This window comes from Leptonotus elevatus, chromosome 16, assembly GCF_054856555.1.
Source record: "Leptonotus elevatus isolate MCC_2025b chromosome 16, RoL_Lele_1.0, whole genome shotgun sequence".
Lineage (NCBI taxonomy): Eukaryota > Metazoa > Chordata > Actinopteri > Syngnathiformes > Syngnathidae > Leptonotus > Leptonotus elevatus.
In genome coordinates this window covers 15,358,249-15,375,942 of record NC_141254.1, presented here as the reverse complement: position 1 = coordinate 15,375,942, position 17,694 = coordinate 15,358,249, and the positions used below count along the sequence as shown (strand labels likewise).

The 17,694-nt window shown below is 39.0% G+C and overlaps 2 protein-coding genes across 4 annotated transcripts; both read right to left on the bottom strand.

Annotated features, from left to right (window-relative positions):
• Positions 1-3,694: 3,694 nt before the first annotated feature.
• On the bottom strand, positions 3,695-4,916 carry gja2 (gap junction protein, alpha 2). The gene has a single exon (XM_086097988.1). The coding sequence runs from the start codon at positions 4,914-4,916 to the stop codon at positions 3,852-3,854; it is 1,065 nt and encodes a 354-aa protein (XP_085954114.1). The 3' UTR covers positions 3,695-3,851.
• A 4,556-nt stretch (positions 4,917-9,472) lies between these two features.
• Positions 9,473-13,792, bottom strand: LOC147160929 (gap junction beta-1 protein-like). Of its 3 annotated transcripts, none has more exons than XM_086057622.1 (2): positions 13,654-13,792; positions 9,473-12,069 (listed from the first exon to the last, which is right to left on the bottom strand). In XM_086057622.1, exon 2 carries the CDS (start codon positions 12,053-12,055, stop codon positions 11,330-11,332), a length of 726 nt encoding a protein of 241 aa, XP_085913748.1. In that variant the 5' UTR covers positions 12,056-12,069; positions 13,654-13,792; the 3' UTR covers positions 9,473-11,329. The 3 variants fall into 3 exon arrangements, with proteins under 3 accessions (XP_085913748.1, XP_085913749.1, XP_085913747.1); XM_086057623.1 differs by having other exon boundaries at positions 9,473-12,096; positions 13,654-13,771; XM_086057621.1 differs by lacking the exon at positions 13,654-13,792 and adding an exon at positions 13,327-13,454.
• Positions 13,793-17,694: the final 3,902 nt, after the last annotated feature.

Sequence of the window (17,694 nt, the reverse complement as noted above, 5' to 3'; positions counted from 1 at the left end):
GTGCCTCAATTCACTGCCCATTAACCCTCGCTCAATAGGAAATCATATCTACAACAAAACATACTTAAAGTAATCTAAATATTATTATTCTTTCATTGACTTTTATTTAACCAGGTTAAAAACGTATTTAGATTTGCAATATATTTTTGCAAAAGGCAGCTAGCTGCACATGAGGGTCCATTGTTGATCAAAACTGGCAATCATCTTTGTAAATGGCAGAATTAAAAAATACAATTCTGGGATTGGATCTTACTTGATTTTGCGTATGTCACAAACACTTGCGAAAATGTTTCATGGTCTGATCAAACTGAGTTTGATATTTTTGGCCATGATTCCAAAAGATTTGGCACAAACACAAGGAATTAATGGGTTTGAATATGAATAGGAATTCAAATTATTATTATTTTTAATTAATTAATTAATTTAATAAATGGCAGTGCTGACTCACACATCCTCAGTTATTAGAGGGTGTTTTTACATCCAAAGTTTCCTCCATTAACCCCAACCCAACTTTTGTTGTACAGGTTGTGGGTTATATTAATGTGGAGTCTTATTTGATCTAATTTGAACAGGCGTGTGTAGACCTTGTATGTTCACTTTACCATCTATGGAGGTCAAACTGACCACAAGCGTATTGGCACCATAAACATTGTTTTTGCGTGGCAACCTGGCCTATTTAACAGCTTTCCAGCTGTTCATTTCAGTCTTAGAACACAAAATACTCCGTTGTGAAACAAAGGACAAACAAAAGTTTGTCAACCTTTTAAAGAATGGGTTTTCTTTCCAGCGGTGGCACACAAGACAGAAGGGAGAAATACCATGTTGTGGAATGTATATAATCAGCTTTGTCTGAATTTCCCCTCATAAATCACCAAAGTATTCAAGGTTCACCCAGTTCTATCAAGCGTCTGTCTCTTGTCATTTACAAGCGTCAATGTGACTTGCTAACGGATGATCACGATGCTATTCTTGCCCGGAGATTTGGTTGCATGTGGTTGTAACCCCAAGTTCACAACTTCCACACTGTCATCTCCACTCACTGTCAATTTAGAGATGCTTTGAATCGTTTTAACTTCTTTTTTTGTGTGTGTGCCATTAGCAGTCTACTCACTGAGGTGACAAGTCAACTCACCTCAAATGATCACACAGCGATATGCTAACAGTAAAAAGGTCTTTGTAAAAAACATGCCGTGGGTTATTTGTTTAGTGTCAGACTACATAAACAAACATTGAGTGAAAACAGCGAGTTCTTCTGGTGGTCGTAAAGCAATTAAAAACATCACATGAGTGTGGAATCTAAGCTCATTCTTTATCGCAAGTACACACTTGGAAGAAAAATGTAATAGTAATAGCCTTACTTGTTGACTTAATCTACGTAGCGCTTGTACTGTGGTGAAAACAAAATTCCGTTACGCCACATTGTTTAAAAGCTGTCATCAAAATGTGTTCTCATAGCTTTGCTAAAGGTTAGCTATGCCAGAGTTAGACAGACCTGACGATATATATCTAGAAGGCAGGCTATGCATGGCATGGGCATCCACTTCCTTGAGTAATGGCTGACCGCATACCAAGTGTGAGCCACGAGGTCATCAGAACGGGACCACCGTTCCTCAACGTTTCGCCCCTTATGACGGTATATAGTGAGCTCGGCCACACCCTGTAGCTAACCTTAAGATTTTTTTTGCTCCCTATGTCTTGTCACACAAACACTCTAGAACTGGAATTATATTATAACAATCATTTATTTTTATATCTAGAAAAATGAAAGTACAATCCGCAGAGTGTTCGGAAGATGCTAAAAATTCGACTAGCAACCTGACAATGTGGCTTTAGGGTTAGCAATTCCTAACCATCATCAGAAATCATGGGAAATGGTTAATTTTCACTTAGTTGTTACAAAAATTGTTTTTGTTCATCTATATATGCCATCCAAGAAATTGTGAAACCCGATTTCTCACTGTATGTAAAATGTGAGCAAATTGAGACAAGGTCATCAGTACAGTTTTATTATTATAGTTATCATTTTTGTGAATTTTCTCATTCTTAAAATCTTCTTATGTAAAATAGACACTTTTTCTAATGGTTTGGAATTACTGAAGCACATGCTGCATTACTCTCTTTGCTGTATGTTTATATTAAAGAATAAAATAAAAAATGTTGTAGCCTGTTTGATGTATAGTTCCTAGAGTGGCTCCAACTGCTGGAGATAAAATTCCTTGTAATTTTTTTTTAGTCGTACTTAACCAATTAATTGGATTCTGATGATCAGTCTATTAACAATTGCCCTTTGGTTTCGGTAGCATAGAACTAAGGCAGTGATCATCTTGCTATTGGCGGTGTTAAAATTGCAGACAGCAATGAGTTCCAGGATGCTGTCATTGCATGTTTATGTCAACGGTTGCCATTTACATGATGTGTGATTGTTAAACATGTAAACTACCCTTTGGCACACTTTCGCAGCACCAAACTGGAAACTGGACTGAAATGAACTGGAGTAAAGTGGACCTAATTGGTCAAAAGGCAAGAATTCACATTATTATAAATGGGAATAGTGTGTTTTCATAGCTTTGCTAAAGGTTAGCTATGCCAGATAGTATTTTATTTTATATATATAATTCAACTAGACTTGATTTTTTATTTATTTTTTGTTGAATGATGCTCTAAATTATTGATAGTATTTTATTAGTTTGTTTGTTTTATCCGTAAATGTGCACAAACGTAATTGTGATCTAATTTCTGTTCCAATTTGTCCTGATCGAAATCACCTGTGGAGTGGGCGTGTTCAATAAAAAGGCAGTGTAAGTGTAATGAGCAGCAAAAACCCCTCTCGTTCTTTTTCCCCTCCAAAGTTTTTTCGTCTAGACTCAAGAGCAGGGGTGTTCAAATCCGGTCCTCGAGAGCCCCTATCTAGCCTGTTTTCCATGTTTCTCTCCGCTGACACACCTGATTAATAATCGGCATCGTTATCAGGCTTCTGCAAAGCTTGCTGATCATTAGATTCAGCTGTGCTGCAGGAGGAAAACAGGCCGGATAGGGGCTCTCGAGGACCGGACTTGAGCACCCCTGCTCTAAAGTTTATCTCAGGGTTGCGACGAGTAGCCGCTGTGAACTGCCGCACTGCCAACATTTTTTTTTTTTGATTAGCTGGAGGATTCTTATGCTCAGAATTGACTCTTTGCTGCTATTTCCCCACAGCAGGACTACAAGCAGTGAATTTCTGATCATAAATATGTCTATTTGGCAGCACTTCATAGCACAAGCGCAACAATCAGCCATTCTTTTTCAAAAATGTATTTATATAATGGTCATAAGGTCTTACGCGAAGGCATTTCATTGAAATGACGTCCAAAAATCTCGTGAAGTCTATGGGTCGCATGATTGATACAGTTATTGCTAGTAAGAGCTGTGCCACCAAATAACTTAACAGTGTCTGTTCTAATACTTTTGCTCACTTAAAAAGTGGGTTGCTTCAAACAAGATGTTGTTTAACACATATAAATACCATGAAATAAAAGCTGGGAATTCTGAACTTTAGTTGAATGTTCACCTTTTGACCCAAATGCCTTCAGTGTACATAAAACAAAAGGATAGAACTTTCAATTCTTTTGAAGGGAACGACGTGTTCTCCCTGTTAGCTGTCAGCTGCTTGGACGCTGGCGCCTTTCCCAGGTGACCTTTGACAAGAGGCGCGATAACACCCGAATATATCACATTTACAATTTGGAGTGTTCAATGAGGTCGGCATGCGTGTTTATGGAATGTGGGCGGAAGCCAGAGTAAACCCGTAAAACCGCGTTGCCAACGTATCTGTCAGTCAAAGTTAATCAAGAATATCAGGTAAAAAAAACTGTCTATATTTTGAGGTCATCCATCCTGCTTTTGTTATTGCTGTTCTTGCTCGACTGGCTGCTTCTCCGCTGGCTCTCCATGGGCATCTCTTGAACCGAGGTGGAGGTTTTACTCCGCCTCCCGTCGTCTCCATCAGCTTTACCTTTCCTCTCCGCCGCCATGTTGTCTCTGTTCTGTTTATACATCACTTTGCTGCTGTAGGGGCTGTAGGGGACATTTGGCTCAGCCATGCCGTATTTTGCCTCCACTGGGAAGGATTCGGGCCCTGCGGCGCCACTCGGAAAGTAGTTGTAGCTCGGGACAAGAGGGATGACGGCTTCCGCTGGCTCCCTCGTCGCCTGCGACCGCCTGAAGCGGAGGCCCTGGTGGCATTTGGTGAAGCCGAGATGGTACATTTCCACTAAGTTGAGCAGCAGCGAGACGCACGCCACGGCCAGCATGAAGAGGATGAAGACGGTCTTCTCGGTGGGTCTGGAGATGTAGCAGTTGACCACGTTGGGGCAAGGCCATCGGTCGCAGGCGTACATTGGCTTGAGATCAAAACCGTACAGGAAGTACTGAGCGACGATGAAAGCCACTTCGAATAGGGTCTTGAAGATAATGCTGAAGACGTAGGTCCGAAGTAGTGCTCCTCTCAAGTGCACATGACCTTGGGTGTCCTTGATGGGCTTTAAAACCTTCTTGGCCTCATTGCCGAGTATCTGCTGCTGCTTTTCACTCTGTCGAGCCAGTTCCTTCTGCTTCTCTTTCAGCTTGTCCTCCATGCGCACCAGATGTAGGATGTGTCCCAGGTAAATGAGAGTGGGCGTGGACACGAAGATGATTTGCATCACCCAGAAGCGGATGTGGGAAATGGGGAAGGTCTTGTCGTAGCACACGTTCTGACAACCGGGCTGCTTGGTGTCGCAGGTGAAACCCGACTGCTCGTCTCCCCACACCTTCTCAGCGGCCGAGCCCAGCACCAGGATGCGGAAGATGAACAGAACCGTCAGCCACACTTTGCCCACTACGGTCGAGTGCTCCTGGGCGCTCTCCAGCAGCTTCCCCAGCAGGTTCCAGTCTCCCATGGCGGCTCACAAATCGATCCTCAGCTTTAATGACAAGACCACCTGGGTGGAGACAACCACATGCCGCGCGTTAATGTATAAAGTCGTTGCAACAGTCGCAATCAGTCGCTATCTCAAAGTGCCGGTTGGTTGGGCTATTTAAAGAACTAACCTACATTTACAACCTAAATTGATTTCAATTTAATCTGTTACATGAAATTGTGTGTATAATGTATTCTTACAGTCTATTCATTTCATAGTGTGTCTCTTGGCTGCACTTAGTACACACTATGTCACACTGGAGTCCAGTTCTCCCTGTGAGGGAAGGACAAGACAAGGAAAAGGACAGAACAAGACAAGACAGGACCAGAACAAGACAAGAACAAGACAAGAACAAGACAAGAACAGGACAAGGAAAGGACAAGACAGGACAGGAAAAGACAAGACAAGGACAAGACCAAGACCAAGACAAGATAAGAACAGGACAAGACAAGACAGGACAGGACCAGAACAGGACAAGAACAGGACAAGAACAGGACAAAAACAGGACACAAACAGGACAAGGACCAGGACAAGGACCAGGACAAGGACCAGGACCAGGACAAGGACAAGACAAGACCAATACAAGAACAGGACAAGAACAGGACAAGAACAGGACAAGAACAGGACAAGAACAGGACAGGAATAGTGGAATTGGCTGTCCAATTGGAGTATGGTGGAAGGAGCTGTATAAATTCTAAGCACCTGTAGCAGTGGAGTGCAAGTGATGGGATTACCCAAGGAGTTCACAATGTCCTAAGATTCTGGTTAGTAAATCAATCAATTTAAAATTGAAAGGAGTGTGCCCGAGTGGAGTGCTAATCATTAGCACCTTGTCGGTCACGTCTTCTGTCTCTGATTGGTTGTTTGTCCTCGGTCGCAGCTGTTATTAATTACTAATATCAAATTAGAGGCACTTGATGGAGCCAGAGAGGGATGAGGTTTTTCTTCCCCCCTCCCACAATTACAATGCATTCATTCATGGCTTCTATAGTAAGTGAATGAGTATTAATTAATACATTTACTAATCAGCATCTCTGTTGAGTATGATGTATTTTATTTACAGTTTTATACATATTTTTGATTGATTTAGATAATAAATATGGATTCTTTACTGCACAGATAACATATGTGGCACAATAAATGTTGTCATTTAGACTTTTATTTTATTTTATATATGGTATTGATGGTTTCTAAAATTGTGACATGATGGTGGTGGCATTCGAAGTCGACTAAGTTGCTATTGAAGATCCAGGGACTAAATGCATGGCACTGCTAAAATGCAAATAATAACAGGTATACTCACACATAATTGACACTGCCAGAGATTAACGTTTTAATTTTCATATCTGTAATATACTGAAAGATTTCTAGTAACTTGCTTCTGGGTCACCATACATGACACACATGACAGTACTGTTCTTCTCTACTGTTAACTACATTTATAAACACCTTTTATTTTTGCTGTTAATTGAACATAGTGAACTGAAACACAAAATAAAAGGCTACCAGTATAAATTGCATTCAAAATTGCAAACTGCTTGCAAATCAATGTTTTTCTTTATAGTAATCTTTTCAAAATGTATTGCTTAAGACAAATTAAATTAGCCTTCTTCTACTAATATTTTTGTTAGCATAACATCCAGTTCCCCTCATTTATCCTGCTCATGGTTGCAAGGTGCTGATGGCAGACTTGTTTGCTAAAATAACCAATAACTAGGATTCATTGAATTTCTTTTGTTGAGCCCAGACTGGTTGAACTGTTAGTGAATGAACAAGCGGAAAAACATTTTTGGATGAACACATTTGAGATAAAAAAAAACAAAAAAAACAAGCATATCAACTGTTATAGGGACACAGAGGACGGAATGAACCCCCCAAAATTGATACTTGTGGTATATAATATCGACATGAAATGTACAATTATATAACACATACTGTTTTTTACATTAATAATTCACATTTGTGGAAGCTCTTGTTGACTTTTGACTGTACATTTACAATAGTAATCAAAGATAAATAACTTCACAAATGCTATAAAATTACAGTATAATAATCACAACCCAATTAAGTCCTTGTGCATATATGATGACTGGAACTTGACAGACTAAAAATTGGAAATGAAACAATCGCTTCGGCAATATTTAGTCCAATTTTCTTTCACTCATTATAAATGTGTGGGGCTGTAGGCTCGGAAAAGCTTTTCAACTTGATTGTCTGGATTAAAAGAGCATATTTGCTTCATACTTTGTATTCAAGTATCTGCTTAAGGAAAAAATACAAACGTATAAAATGTTCAAAGAATACGTAGAATTAAAAGTGACTTACTTGTTTGCTAGCGAAGCGCCCCAGGACGAAAAAGATCATTAGAATGCGATGCGATTGATCATGAATCAACTACTTGTCTTCCAAAAGGTTGTGTCTTCGCCGCTCATTAAAGACAAAATGAGGGTGAGAGTCTCGGAGGGGCTGGAGCTGCCTGCTGGTGGACAACTTTTGCTTGAGGACAGATCTTGTGACACAAGACCCACATTTAGGTTTCTAGTTTATATTTCAGGGCCAGCAAACATGAAAAACACTTGTGCCTGTCCTTTGGGCAGCCACCGGAGGAAGTCAACAGAACACCTGTTTGGGATATAACCCATGTGGATTTGGATCAAATACAAGTTTATCTTTGTGTGTGTGTGTGTGTTTAAAAAAGAAGAAGAATATAACAATTGAAAAAACAAATCTGACAAACGATTTCTGATTCAGATTCGTGTTGCGTTTGTAGAATATGCGTAAAGCAGCTAAATCGACCCGATTTGATCCATCTCACTGGGCAGCCATTTTGTTACTTGCTGTCGACTTAAAATGACATCACAGTTGCTCGGGCAACGACCAATCGTGGCTCACCTGTTTCCTGAGGCCGAACCGTGATTGGGCATTACCTGAGCCCTGAGCAACTGATGTCATGATGATGTCATTTTCGGTCGACAGCAAGTGGCAAAATGGCCGCCATGAGATGGAAAAAAAAAACCAGGTGCATTTTGCTGATTAACTTGTAACTTTTATTGTAAAGACGTTTTTTTTTTTTTATTGACTTCTCCTTTAAATTGTTACACTATTATACTGATTTACAGTACTTACTTTTGTAGTGTTTGGGAAAACATCACATGCGATTTATTCCTCAATCTCCCCAGGATTTACTGTACCTGATACTGATCATCTCCCCCAAGCCTTTGAGGTCTACAGTGAGTGGATCAGGAGATCTTTTCAGTTCACATATAGACCATATTTTTCTCAACTGCTGATGAGTGCCAAGATAAATTTCTCTCGAGTCGGCTACTTTATTTTTATTTTTTAATGTCTGTTCTTTTTAACTTCCCCGCCTGATCTGTCGGAATACTGTGTATTCAACAAGCCGCTACAAATGAGGCTTTGTGCCTCTCACGTGAAGACACATTGCCGAGAATTGCGAAAGCTCTCACTTGAGAGCTTGAGTTTCTGTACACACAAATGGCAGCTGAAAACTCCTGAGGGGATGCGGTATGTCTGCGTGGTCTAAATATAAATGTTGTCACTGTGTGGCGGTGGTCTGGGATTTTTGAAAGTTGTCCAAACTTGTCGTCCAATCATCATTTATCATTTGTATTTGCTGCATACAGACACTTCGGGAGTGACAGCCACAAGTCCAAAGTTTTGCTTGGATTGCAATTTTGATACTTTCCGCTACACCCCATTATGTGGTTTAAGCCGTAAAACTTGTGAGGAAATGTGATTAATTTGTGTTTTCATCTATCATCAAAATCCATATACTGTACCCTCATGGGCGATGGAGGCTCATTAGCACCGCTGTAAGCATACTGATGTTTTAAAATAGGTTTGATTAGAATGAATGGAAAGGCCATACTAGGACATTAAATTATATGAGCAGCACCTTTTGTATCTATCTTAAACATAGTTCCTATTAAATTGATTTAAATGTTTGCATTATATACAATTCCGTGCCTCAAGATTATGAGCGAAATATGATGAGGAAGCCAATACTGTATCAAATAATTCTACAAAGATAACAATGGTCATTGTCCAAAATTTAGGCTATTCATTGTGTACTGTGAACCAATTCATCGCATTCCAACTTCAACCGATTAAGTTAGGAACGGCAGTTCACATTAAAAAGAGCTCCTTTTCCTGGAATATCACATTTTCCATGCAAATTAAACTGTTCACGTGTATGAGATGCTAAAAAACAAAAAAAAACAAAAAAAAAACTTGCCATTTGAAATTAAAAACATTGACCTTGTTTGGAACATCATAAGATCTATTTACCACATTCTCAAATTTCACAAATTTTCACCCTCCCCACTTCAACCTCAAGTCTTATAGTCTTCATTTGTATAATTCATTTAATTGCAGCAGTTCAGAATTCCAATTCCATGGCTGTTCAGCGTTCACTCACACGTTTATTTAATTTAAATTTTATTCTAAACAATAAAGTCATTATTTATTATTGTAGTTTGCAGTGGTGTAGAATAAGAGCCGTGTTGACTCTAATGATTGAATGACTTTTTTGGGCGGTACTTTATTAATCACATGAATCAAGTCATTAATTGCACACAACGGAAGGCCACCATAACCAATGGTGGCAAAACGATTTTAGTGGTCTCAAAAATGCCTGTCCAAAATAACATTACTTATTGAAAGTCAGGATCTAATAGTTTTGTTTCCCGTACACTTGTGATGATAGAGTGTTGATACTTTCCATAAAAAGAGACGTGCCCCTGCAGGTCCAGCTGTCAGCAGGGTCAACAATTGTCCCGCACACGCTGACCCCTTACACGCCAAGGCTATTGATAACGCAAAACCCTGCGCTCTGTGGCCTTTACAATCAGTCCGAGACGTTTGCTCACAGGTGGCAGTTCAGGTCTAAAGATGGCAACAGTGCCATTCGCGACAGACATCTTCTTTTTTTTCCTTCCCCACGCCTATTCAGTAAACATCACCATTAATTAAATGGCTTTTGTGGAAAATCACACAAAGTATGGTGGAGTTTATTCTGCATTTTTTTGATGGCAGATTTACTGCTTCATATTTACCTCACAGGGATGTTTTAACCCATATTAATGAAACACTGTCATTACAATGAATGCATTGCATTATATGTTTTCTGTGCATTTACGTGTGCTTCGCTTTCAGTCAGACAGAAGACATTTATTACATTTCAGTACACTGCATACAATTCATGGCAGAAAGAAGCTAAATGTTGACACGCTCTATGTATAAAGTAAATAGACAATGAATAAATAAAGTAAAACATATTTAACACAAAATATTAAATAAATTTAATGTACACCAGGACAAATAATTTATATTTGGCAAGCCATTAATGGACCTAAGATGTCATCTGCATCTACTTAATTAAATTTAATGAGGTCTGAAAGGTTATTAGGTTTTTTTATTTGTTCAACATTAAAATAGAATGCTACTACTGGGTATGCCTACAACATCTAATAGCATCCAATATAAGTACTATATCTTTTTCTTTTTTCTTTTTGTACGGAAACCCCAAAATTTTCTTTACAATAATATAATCTATGCACCCCCACTTGTCAAAATACGGTATTCTGGTTAATATTGTGTTAGTGGAATATGAGCAACAAAATCCAAATCCAGCAGTTTAAAAAAAAAAATCTATATCAGAAGCCATTTTGCCACTTGCTGTCGAGTGAAAATACATTCACAATTGCTCAGGTCTCAGGTAACAACCAATTCACAGCTCAGCTTAAAAAAACAGGTGAGCTGAGATTGGTCATTGCCTGAGCCCTGATCAAATCTGATGTCATCAGCAAGTGGCAAAATGGCCGCCCCCTGAGATGGGTAAAAATGGCTGGATTTTGCTTCATAACTCATGTTCCACAAATGTAATATTAATCCGAATTTCATGTTTAGACTAGTGAGGTCTAACATATTATTGTCAAGAAATATCTAAGGGTTGACTTTTCCTATAATAATCAGCAAAATCCACCCGTTTTTATCCATCTTAGTGGACAGCCATTTTGTCACTTGCTGTCGACTGAAAATGACATCACAGACGCGAGGGCTCAGGTAACCAATCACGGAGGTCATTTGACGGCATGTGTCAAAAATATGGATGGACAAATGCTGCTTAATTCATATTCCACAGAAGCAATTTTAATCACAATACTATGAATAGAACATATTATTGTAAAGGAAATCTTTGGGTTGTCTTTTTTTGTGTGTGTCTTGAATCCCATTAAATTGTTCTGATACGCCATAAGGATAACATCAAATAACACCAAAATAAACATAGTGTATTGCACTTTCATAGTGTAAATCAAACGTTAATAATTGTTAACGGTAAGATCACTGGTATGCGTCGTTTTAAAAGAGATTTATTTCCCTACTATGAGTTTATGTTGTAGCCACGCCCCCGTGGTTGAGTCTCCAGCATTGTGCAGGTGCTTGCCACAGGCCTTCCCCACCAAGAAGACGATCTCTGCGATGTTGAGCAGGATGCAAACGCCCGACACGGCCAGCATGAACACAGTGAAGACGGTTTTCTCCGTGGGCCGGGATACGAAGCAGTCCACCGTGTTGGGACAGGGGTACGAGTCACACTTGACCAGACGGATCATCTTGTAACCGGGGTAGATCATGTAGAAGAGGTACATAAAAGTCACCTCGAACGTGACCCGGAATAACAGGCTGATGACATATGTCCACCAGAGGGCGCCAGTGATTTTCATTTTTTGGCTCTTGATCTGCTCCAGTTCTTTCGGGTTGCTTTTCCCCGACAGCTTGTAGAGCCGCTTGTCCACGTGCCGCCGGTGGGCCACGTGCATGGCGACCAACAGGGCGGGAGTGGAGACCAAGATGAGCTGCAGGGCCCACAGGCGGATGTGAGAGATGGGGAAGAAGTGGTCGTAGCACACACTGTTGCAGCCCGGCTGCTGGGTGTTGCAAATAAAGCCGGACTTCTCGTCCCCCCACACGCTCTCTGCTGCGACCGCCAGGACCAGGATGCGGAAAATGAACAGCACGGAGAGCCAAATGCGGCCGATTCCCGTGGAGTGTTTGTTGACGCCGCTGATGACAGCATAAAATGAGGCCCAGTTCATTTTTTGCTCCGGGTCTGAAACACACAAAGGAAAGTTGGAGTCTGTTTTTCATTAGTTGGATTGCTGTTTCTGATTCATCATATTTTTCAGAGTGGACTGGCTTCACAGTGAAACACTTTGCTCTTTAGATCCAATACAACACCTGAATCCAGATAGCCGAGAATCCTGGCTTCACAAATATAATATAATACAAATGTAAAAAGTTTCTCGTAGTTATTCTGCATCACTACATGACTGCCATACAAACAGAGTGAGGGTCAATTCCCACTCAGTGAGCGGTTGTCTCTCTCAAAATGTGCAATTTGATTGACTGTGACCATTTCAAAGTTTAGTCTTCCGTTAGCTAGATAGACTCCAGCTCCCCACGACCCTGAACAGGACAAGCGGAATAGAAAATGGATGGATAGATGTTCCCATCGTCTAGATACATAAGATGTGAATCACATTTTAGTGCTGCAACTAATCATTATTATTATTATTATTATTGCCCATATTATTACTTTTTGGAGCGGTTTGGGAAAATTAAAAATAATACTAGAATGTGTGATTAAAAAAGCCATATTAATTATAATAATAATAACATCACATTATATTGTCAAAGTTTGTCAAATGAAAAATGGGGAAAAAAACTTGACAAATATTGACTGTTGAATGAAACACTTTTACACATTTTTAATCTAACATTTACATGATTTCCTATTGAATTTTAAAATTGAACACCGCTTTTTTTTTTTACACCTCTCATAATCAGCAATTTAGTTGTGCTGCTATTTGAATTTTGCATTACCGGCATATTATCACCAAGTTTGAGTTAAAAAGATGACTTTACAAATCACATGACAACTTCATCCTGAAGAGGTCCAATTCCCAACTGCCATTGACGGCTATAAACGTCTAAAATTAATTTGAACTATTTCTATTAGTCTAACTTTTTTTCCACTTTTGTTAACAAGAGTATGAAAACCTAGAATTTTTTATTGTACATTTAGAACCGACATAAAATTTGTGATTAATCGTGAGTTAACTTGTGAAGTCGTGCGATAAATTACAATTAAAAAAAATTAATCGCCTGCCCCCCCTAATTTTTTGATAATCTTTTTTAAAATGAATTCATGGCAGTGAATGAGTTAAAAATAATAATAAAATAAAATAAAAGTACCAGCAATGTTTCATGAGTCAAAATCATACATCTACATCAACAAAGATGAAAGTGGTAAAAGTGTCCAAATATGTCTACAGCATCATCAGAGTGTAAATGCGAGTGATGTTACCCGGCTCAGCAGGAGGCGTAAGAGGCATATGAGACAGCGATGACAACTCTATTGACCCACTAGCTTGGAATGGATGACTGACTTACAAAAATAGAAGAAGGGGGCCTCTCCGCCCTCCTGTGGATTTGGCAGACCCCTTACGAGTGACCTGGCGCCGTGCGTCATGTGACATACTCGCCCCTCGTCAGAGTGAGACGCGCAGAGTGCCAAAAGCGCCTCGTGCAAATATTCAAAGGGTTAAGTAATATGCAGAGATTTTTTGTTTTTGTTTTTATGACAAAGAATAGGAAGTTAAATGAAGCAGCACAAGGAGCAAAGTATCCTTACCTTCAGATGACACTCATAACAAATAACATCCGGACACATTTATGCATGTAGCATTTTGAAGAAGTCTGTGCCAGTGAGCAATGGAGCAGCAGGACTTTGCATTGCTAATGATACACACACACACACACACACACACACACACACACACACACACACTGCACTGCACAGCCCTGCACTGAGAGGTCATATGCTTCTACACACGCTGTTTGCATACAATAGCTCCATTTAGCCGGGCCAAACAAACAGCCACACAATTCAATTCAAATGTTTTAATTTCGGCCCAGTTGAGGAATCTGTGTGGGGGACTGCAGTCGGCTCTCTTGGCTTAACGGCTTTGTTCTGGACAGGAAGTGTTGAAAGGTATAAAACAGCAATTATCCCAGAATTTCAAGAGACAGCAATACAACGAAAGCCTGCTATTTCGTTAAGGGGGAGTATTTAACTTAATAACTAAATTCTCACAGTTATCAGATTATTCTATTAACTGGACAAAATCAACACTTCTAATAATTACAGAAAACTCATGGAACCCTGCAAGCCAGGACCCACACTACTCATTTCCTATAGGTAATTTAAAATACTTAGGCATAAAAATCTCACCTAAATTAACTGATTTAGTTAATTTAAATTTCACTCCACTTCTGGATAGCATTTATAGTGACTTGGAGCGCTGGAATAATCTTCCTATTTCTCTAATAGGACGAATAGCCACTATTAAAACGAAAGTTTTACCCAAAATAAACTATTTTTTTCTCAATGATTCCATTTAAACCTACGGCTAACTGGTTCCAGTTGTTGGACTCAGCCGTTACAAAATTTTACTGGAATAAAAAAAAAAAGCAAAGATTATCTAGTCTATCTACTCTTCAGAAAAATAAATCCAAAGGAGGCACCAAATTTTATGCACTACTATATAGCTAACCAGCTACAATATATTATTTTATGGGCACAAGCCAACAGAGATACTAACTGTTGGCTGGAACTAGAACAGAAGGATTGTAATAACCTCAGACTTCTAAGCGACATAATTGTTTTAAAAATCCAATGATTTCCGCCACCCTGACTGCCTGGTGGAAGGCACTAGAAATTACAAAAGCCCAATGGCATAACCCCGACTTTCAAATTAACAACCAATCGTTTTATTTGGTTGTGTGGGAGCAGAAAGGAATTACACATCTCCACCATCTCTTCTCAGATAATATGTTTATATCATATGCATCCTTGCTCCAAAAATACAAAATTAAAAAAACGGAAATTTTTTACATTATTTGCAAGTTAAAAGTATGATAAAGAAACAAATTCCAACACTTCGGGGTACGCTCCAACCGCCTGTTTTAGCTAAAGTTATTACCAAGCTTTCTCCGACAACAACAAAAAAAACTCTCAAAAATATATAAGTTACTTTCATATACTGATAAAACGTCTTTACCCATCTCGAAATGGGAAACAGACTTGTCTGTAGCTCCGGAATCTGACTTTTGGATTCAAGTTTGTGAAAACGTTTTTAAAATGACAAAACACACAAATTTACAACTTATCCAATATAAAATTATTCATAGAACATACATTTCTCAATATATGATGAAGAAAATGGGACTCTCAGACTCCGACAAAATTCAAAGAAACATGGTCTACGTATATAGAATGTTTTAACCTAAACCTGGTTACTTAATTCTGCCTGTTAGCGAGAGCCACCGCAGCGTGATAACTTACATTGATGTTTCTGTATTTGGCAATTTGTAACTAATGGTTGTGTTTCTATAGTCAGGAAACCAGCTGCTGCCAACAGGATCGAGCAGATTCGCCTCCAATGGGCACTAAGGGTTAATATTCGGATTCACGGGGGTCCAATTGAGTTCAAGGTTGCCTCTTACACCTGGTCTTGGAAGTAAAGACAGCAGGAGCAAGTACATGGTCAGTATTATCCCCCCGACGTCTGGCTTCCGTTATCTAAACCAACTTAAATCAACCCTGCAAGACATTTTGGCCTTGGGATCCAGTAGCACGCTTGACATCCTTTCTTAAATCTCCTGTATTCTTCCTGTGTGTTCCCTGTGTGTGCCTAATTCCTTCTTCTTCTTTCGTGAAGAAAATGCATCAATTACAGCTCAAGGACAGTTGTCAGCATGAGGATAAACATTAACATTGGTGCATTCAACAAAAACACATTCAGTTTATGCCAAATGCCAACACGAACAACAATTTCAACAACTTCATCATTTGTTTGATGCGAGTATTGATTAATTGAATTGAATACACAAGTAAAACGTGAGTTCGAAACTTCACTCAAACTAAAGTGAACTGCGGAACACATCATTGCAATGCACTACTTGTGCTGCATCATTAATGCAATTCTGCACAACAATGAATTTCACAGAGGCGAGAAATTAGCTTGCGGCCTTGAGGGCAATATCAGATAAGGTAATTGCTACTTTCCCGGAGCTTGTTGACAAGATAACTACAGTGTACGCAACGAGGGGAAGCAACGGCTTCACCAGATACATTGTGATGGTATTGTAAATCTTTTCTAGCTTGAAAACCTGAAAGACAAAGACTATCATCACCTGCAGAGAATTGTGACTAAATCTGCATAATGTTGGTTGAAGATAAGCACTCTGAATTGTCTGCTAACGAGTCACCGAATAAGTAAAAGTAAATAAAAGTAAACAAGTCTTACTAGAGAGCTTTAAAAAAAATGCTTAATGAAAATACTGATATGAATATAGTAATTGTCACATATAAGCTCGTAGTTGTTATTTCCTGTGTTTTGACTGTGCCACAGGTGCTCCAGTATGAGGCTGGACTGGGGAACAAGAAGTGTCATTAACTCATTCACTGCCATTGACGGCTATAAACGTCAAAAATTCATTTGAACTATTTCTATTAGTTAAAAAATGTTCCCCCCACTTTTGCTAACAAGAGTATGAAAACCTAGAACACATTTTTTATTGTAAATTTAGAACAGATATAACATTTGTGATTAATCGAGAGTTAACTAATGAAGTCATGTGATTAATTACAATTAAAAATGTTAATTGCCTGACGGGCCTAATTTAAAAAAATATATATTAAAAATAAGGCGCATTTAATCGTAATTAATCGCATTATAATTTTATAACTGTTAAAACTGTATAATAAAAACATTCTAGGTTTTCATAAAAAATTTAATGAAATGGAAAAAAATGTTAAACTAATAGAAATTTATTTTTGACGTCTATAGTCGTCAATGGCAGTGAACGAGTTAATGACTGGCTGGCCCTTATAATGTTATATACGTTCTGTTGTCATTCTTATGATACTTTCACAAAGACGTGTGATAAAGATCATTGCTTTAGAGGCAGGACATGCAAGCCAATCTTGGAAATGATTTGCTTAAAAGAGAAAACGTTGGATGCTCACCATGATGGAGAAAAAAAAAAACTAAACATGAATCACAACTAGTTTGGAACACAAGCACGTGAATTAGTTGCCAGGGACATCAGATTTCTCATTCAACATATCAAAAAAACTGAAAAGATATATTGTACATTTCTTTCCAATAATAAATTGATTCGAGATATTGCGCAGTTGTTTTAAATGAAAGCATTCTGGACGAATACATCATGTGGAAAACCAAACTAAATGTGAAAAAGTGTAGTAATGTTTGATGAGTGCAACATTTTGTAAGACGTTACAGGGCTCCCTACTTATTTTCAGAATGTTCGGGGGGGGTTTTGTGTCCATCCTCTTGAAGGACTTCATTATTTTGGCAGCAAGAGGAGGCACAACTCAAGGCCGTGGATGACTATGTAAAATGTCCCAGATAAGAACACTAGAGCTGCAACACTTAACACCTGGGAGAGCTGAGACAAAAAAGCAAGGCTTCGGAGCGGCAAAGTGCCAAGGCTGAGTTATCAGACCTTCCCCTGAAAAAGTAGGAAATCTGTGCACATGAAGCTTCAAGGTTAGACAAATTGGAACGGAAGTTTGGGAAAGCGGCACTAACTGGGAAGGGGAGGGTTAGTTCCTTAACAGAAAGTTCAAGCAACAATATGTTATCAG

Excerpts from the sequence above, each read along its gene's own strand:
- LOC147160929 (XM_086057621.1), bottom strand. The coding sequence starts at position 13,354 with ATGCCTCTTACGCCTCCTGCTGAGCCGG. Across the intron at positions 12,070-13,326 it reads TACGCCTCCTGCTGAGCCGG|ACCCGGAGCAAAAAATGAAC; the intron begins GTAACATCACTC and ends TGTGTGTTTCAG.
- gja2 (XM_086097988.1), bottom strand. The coding sequence starts at position 4,916 with ATGGGAGACTGGAACCTGCTGGGGAAGCTGCTGGAGAGCGCCCAGGAG.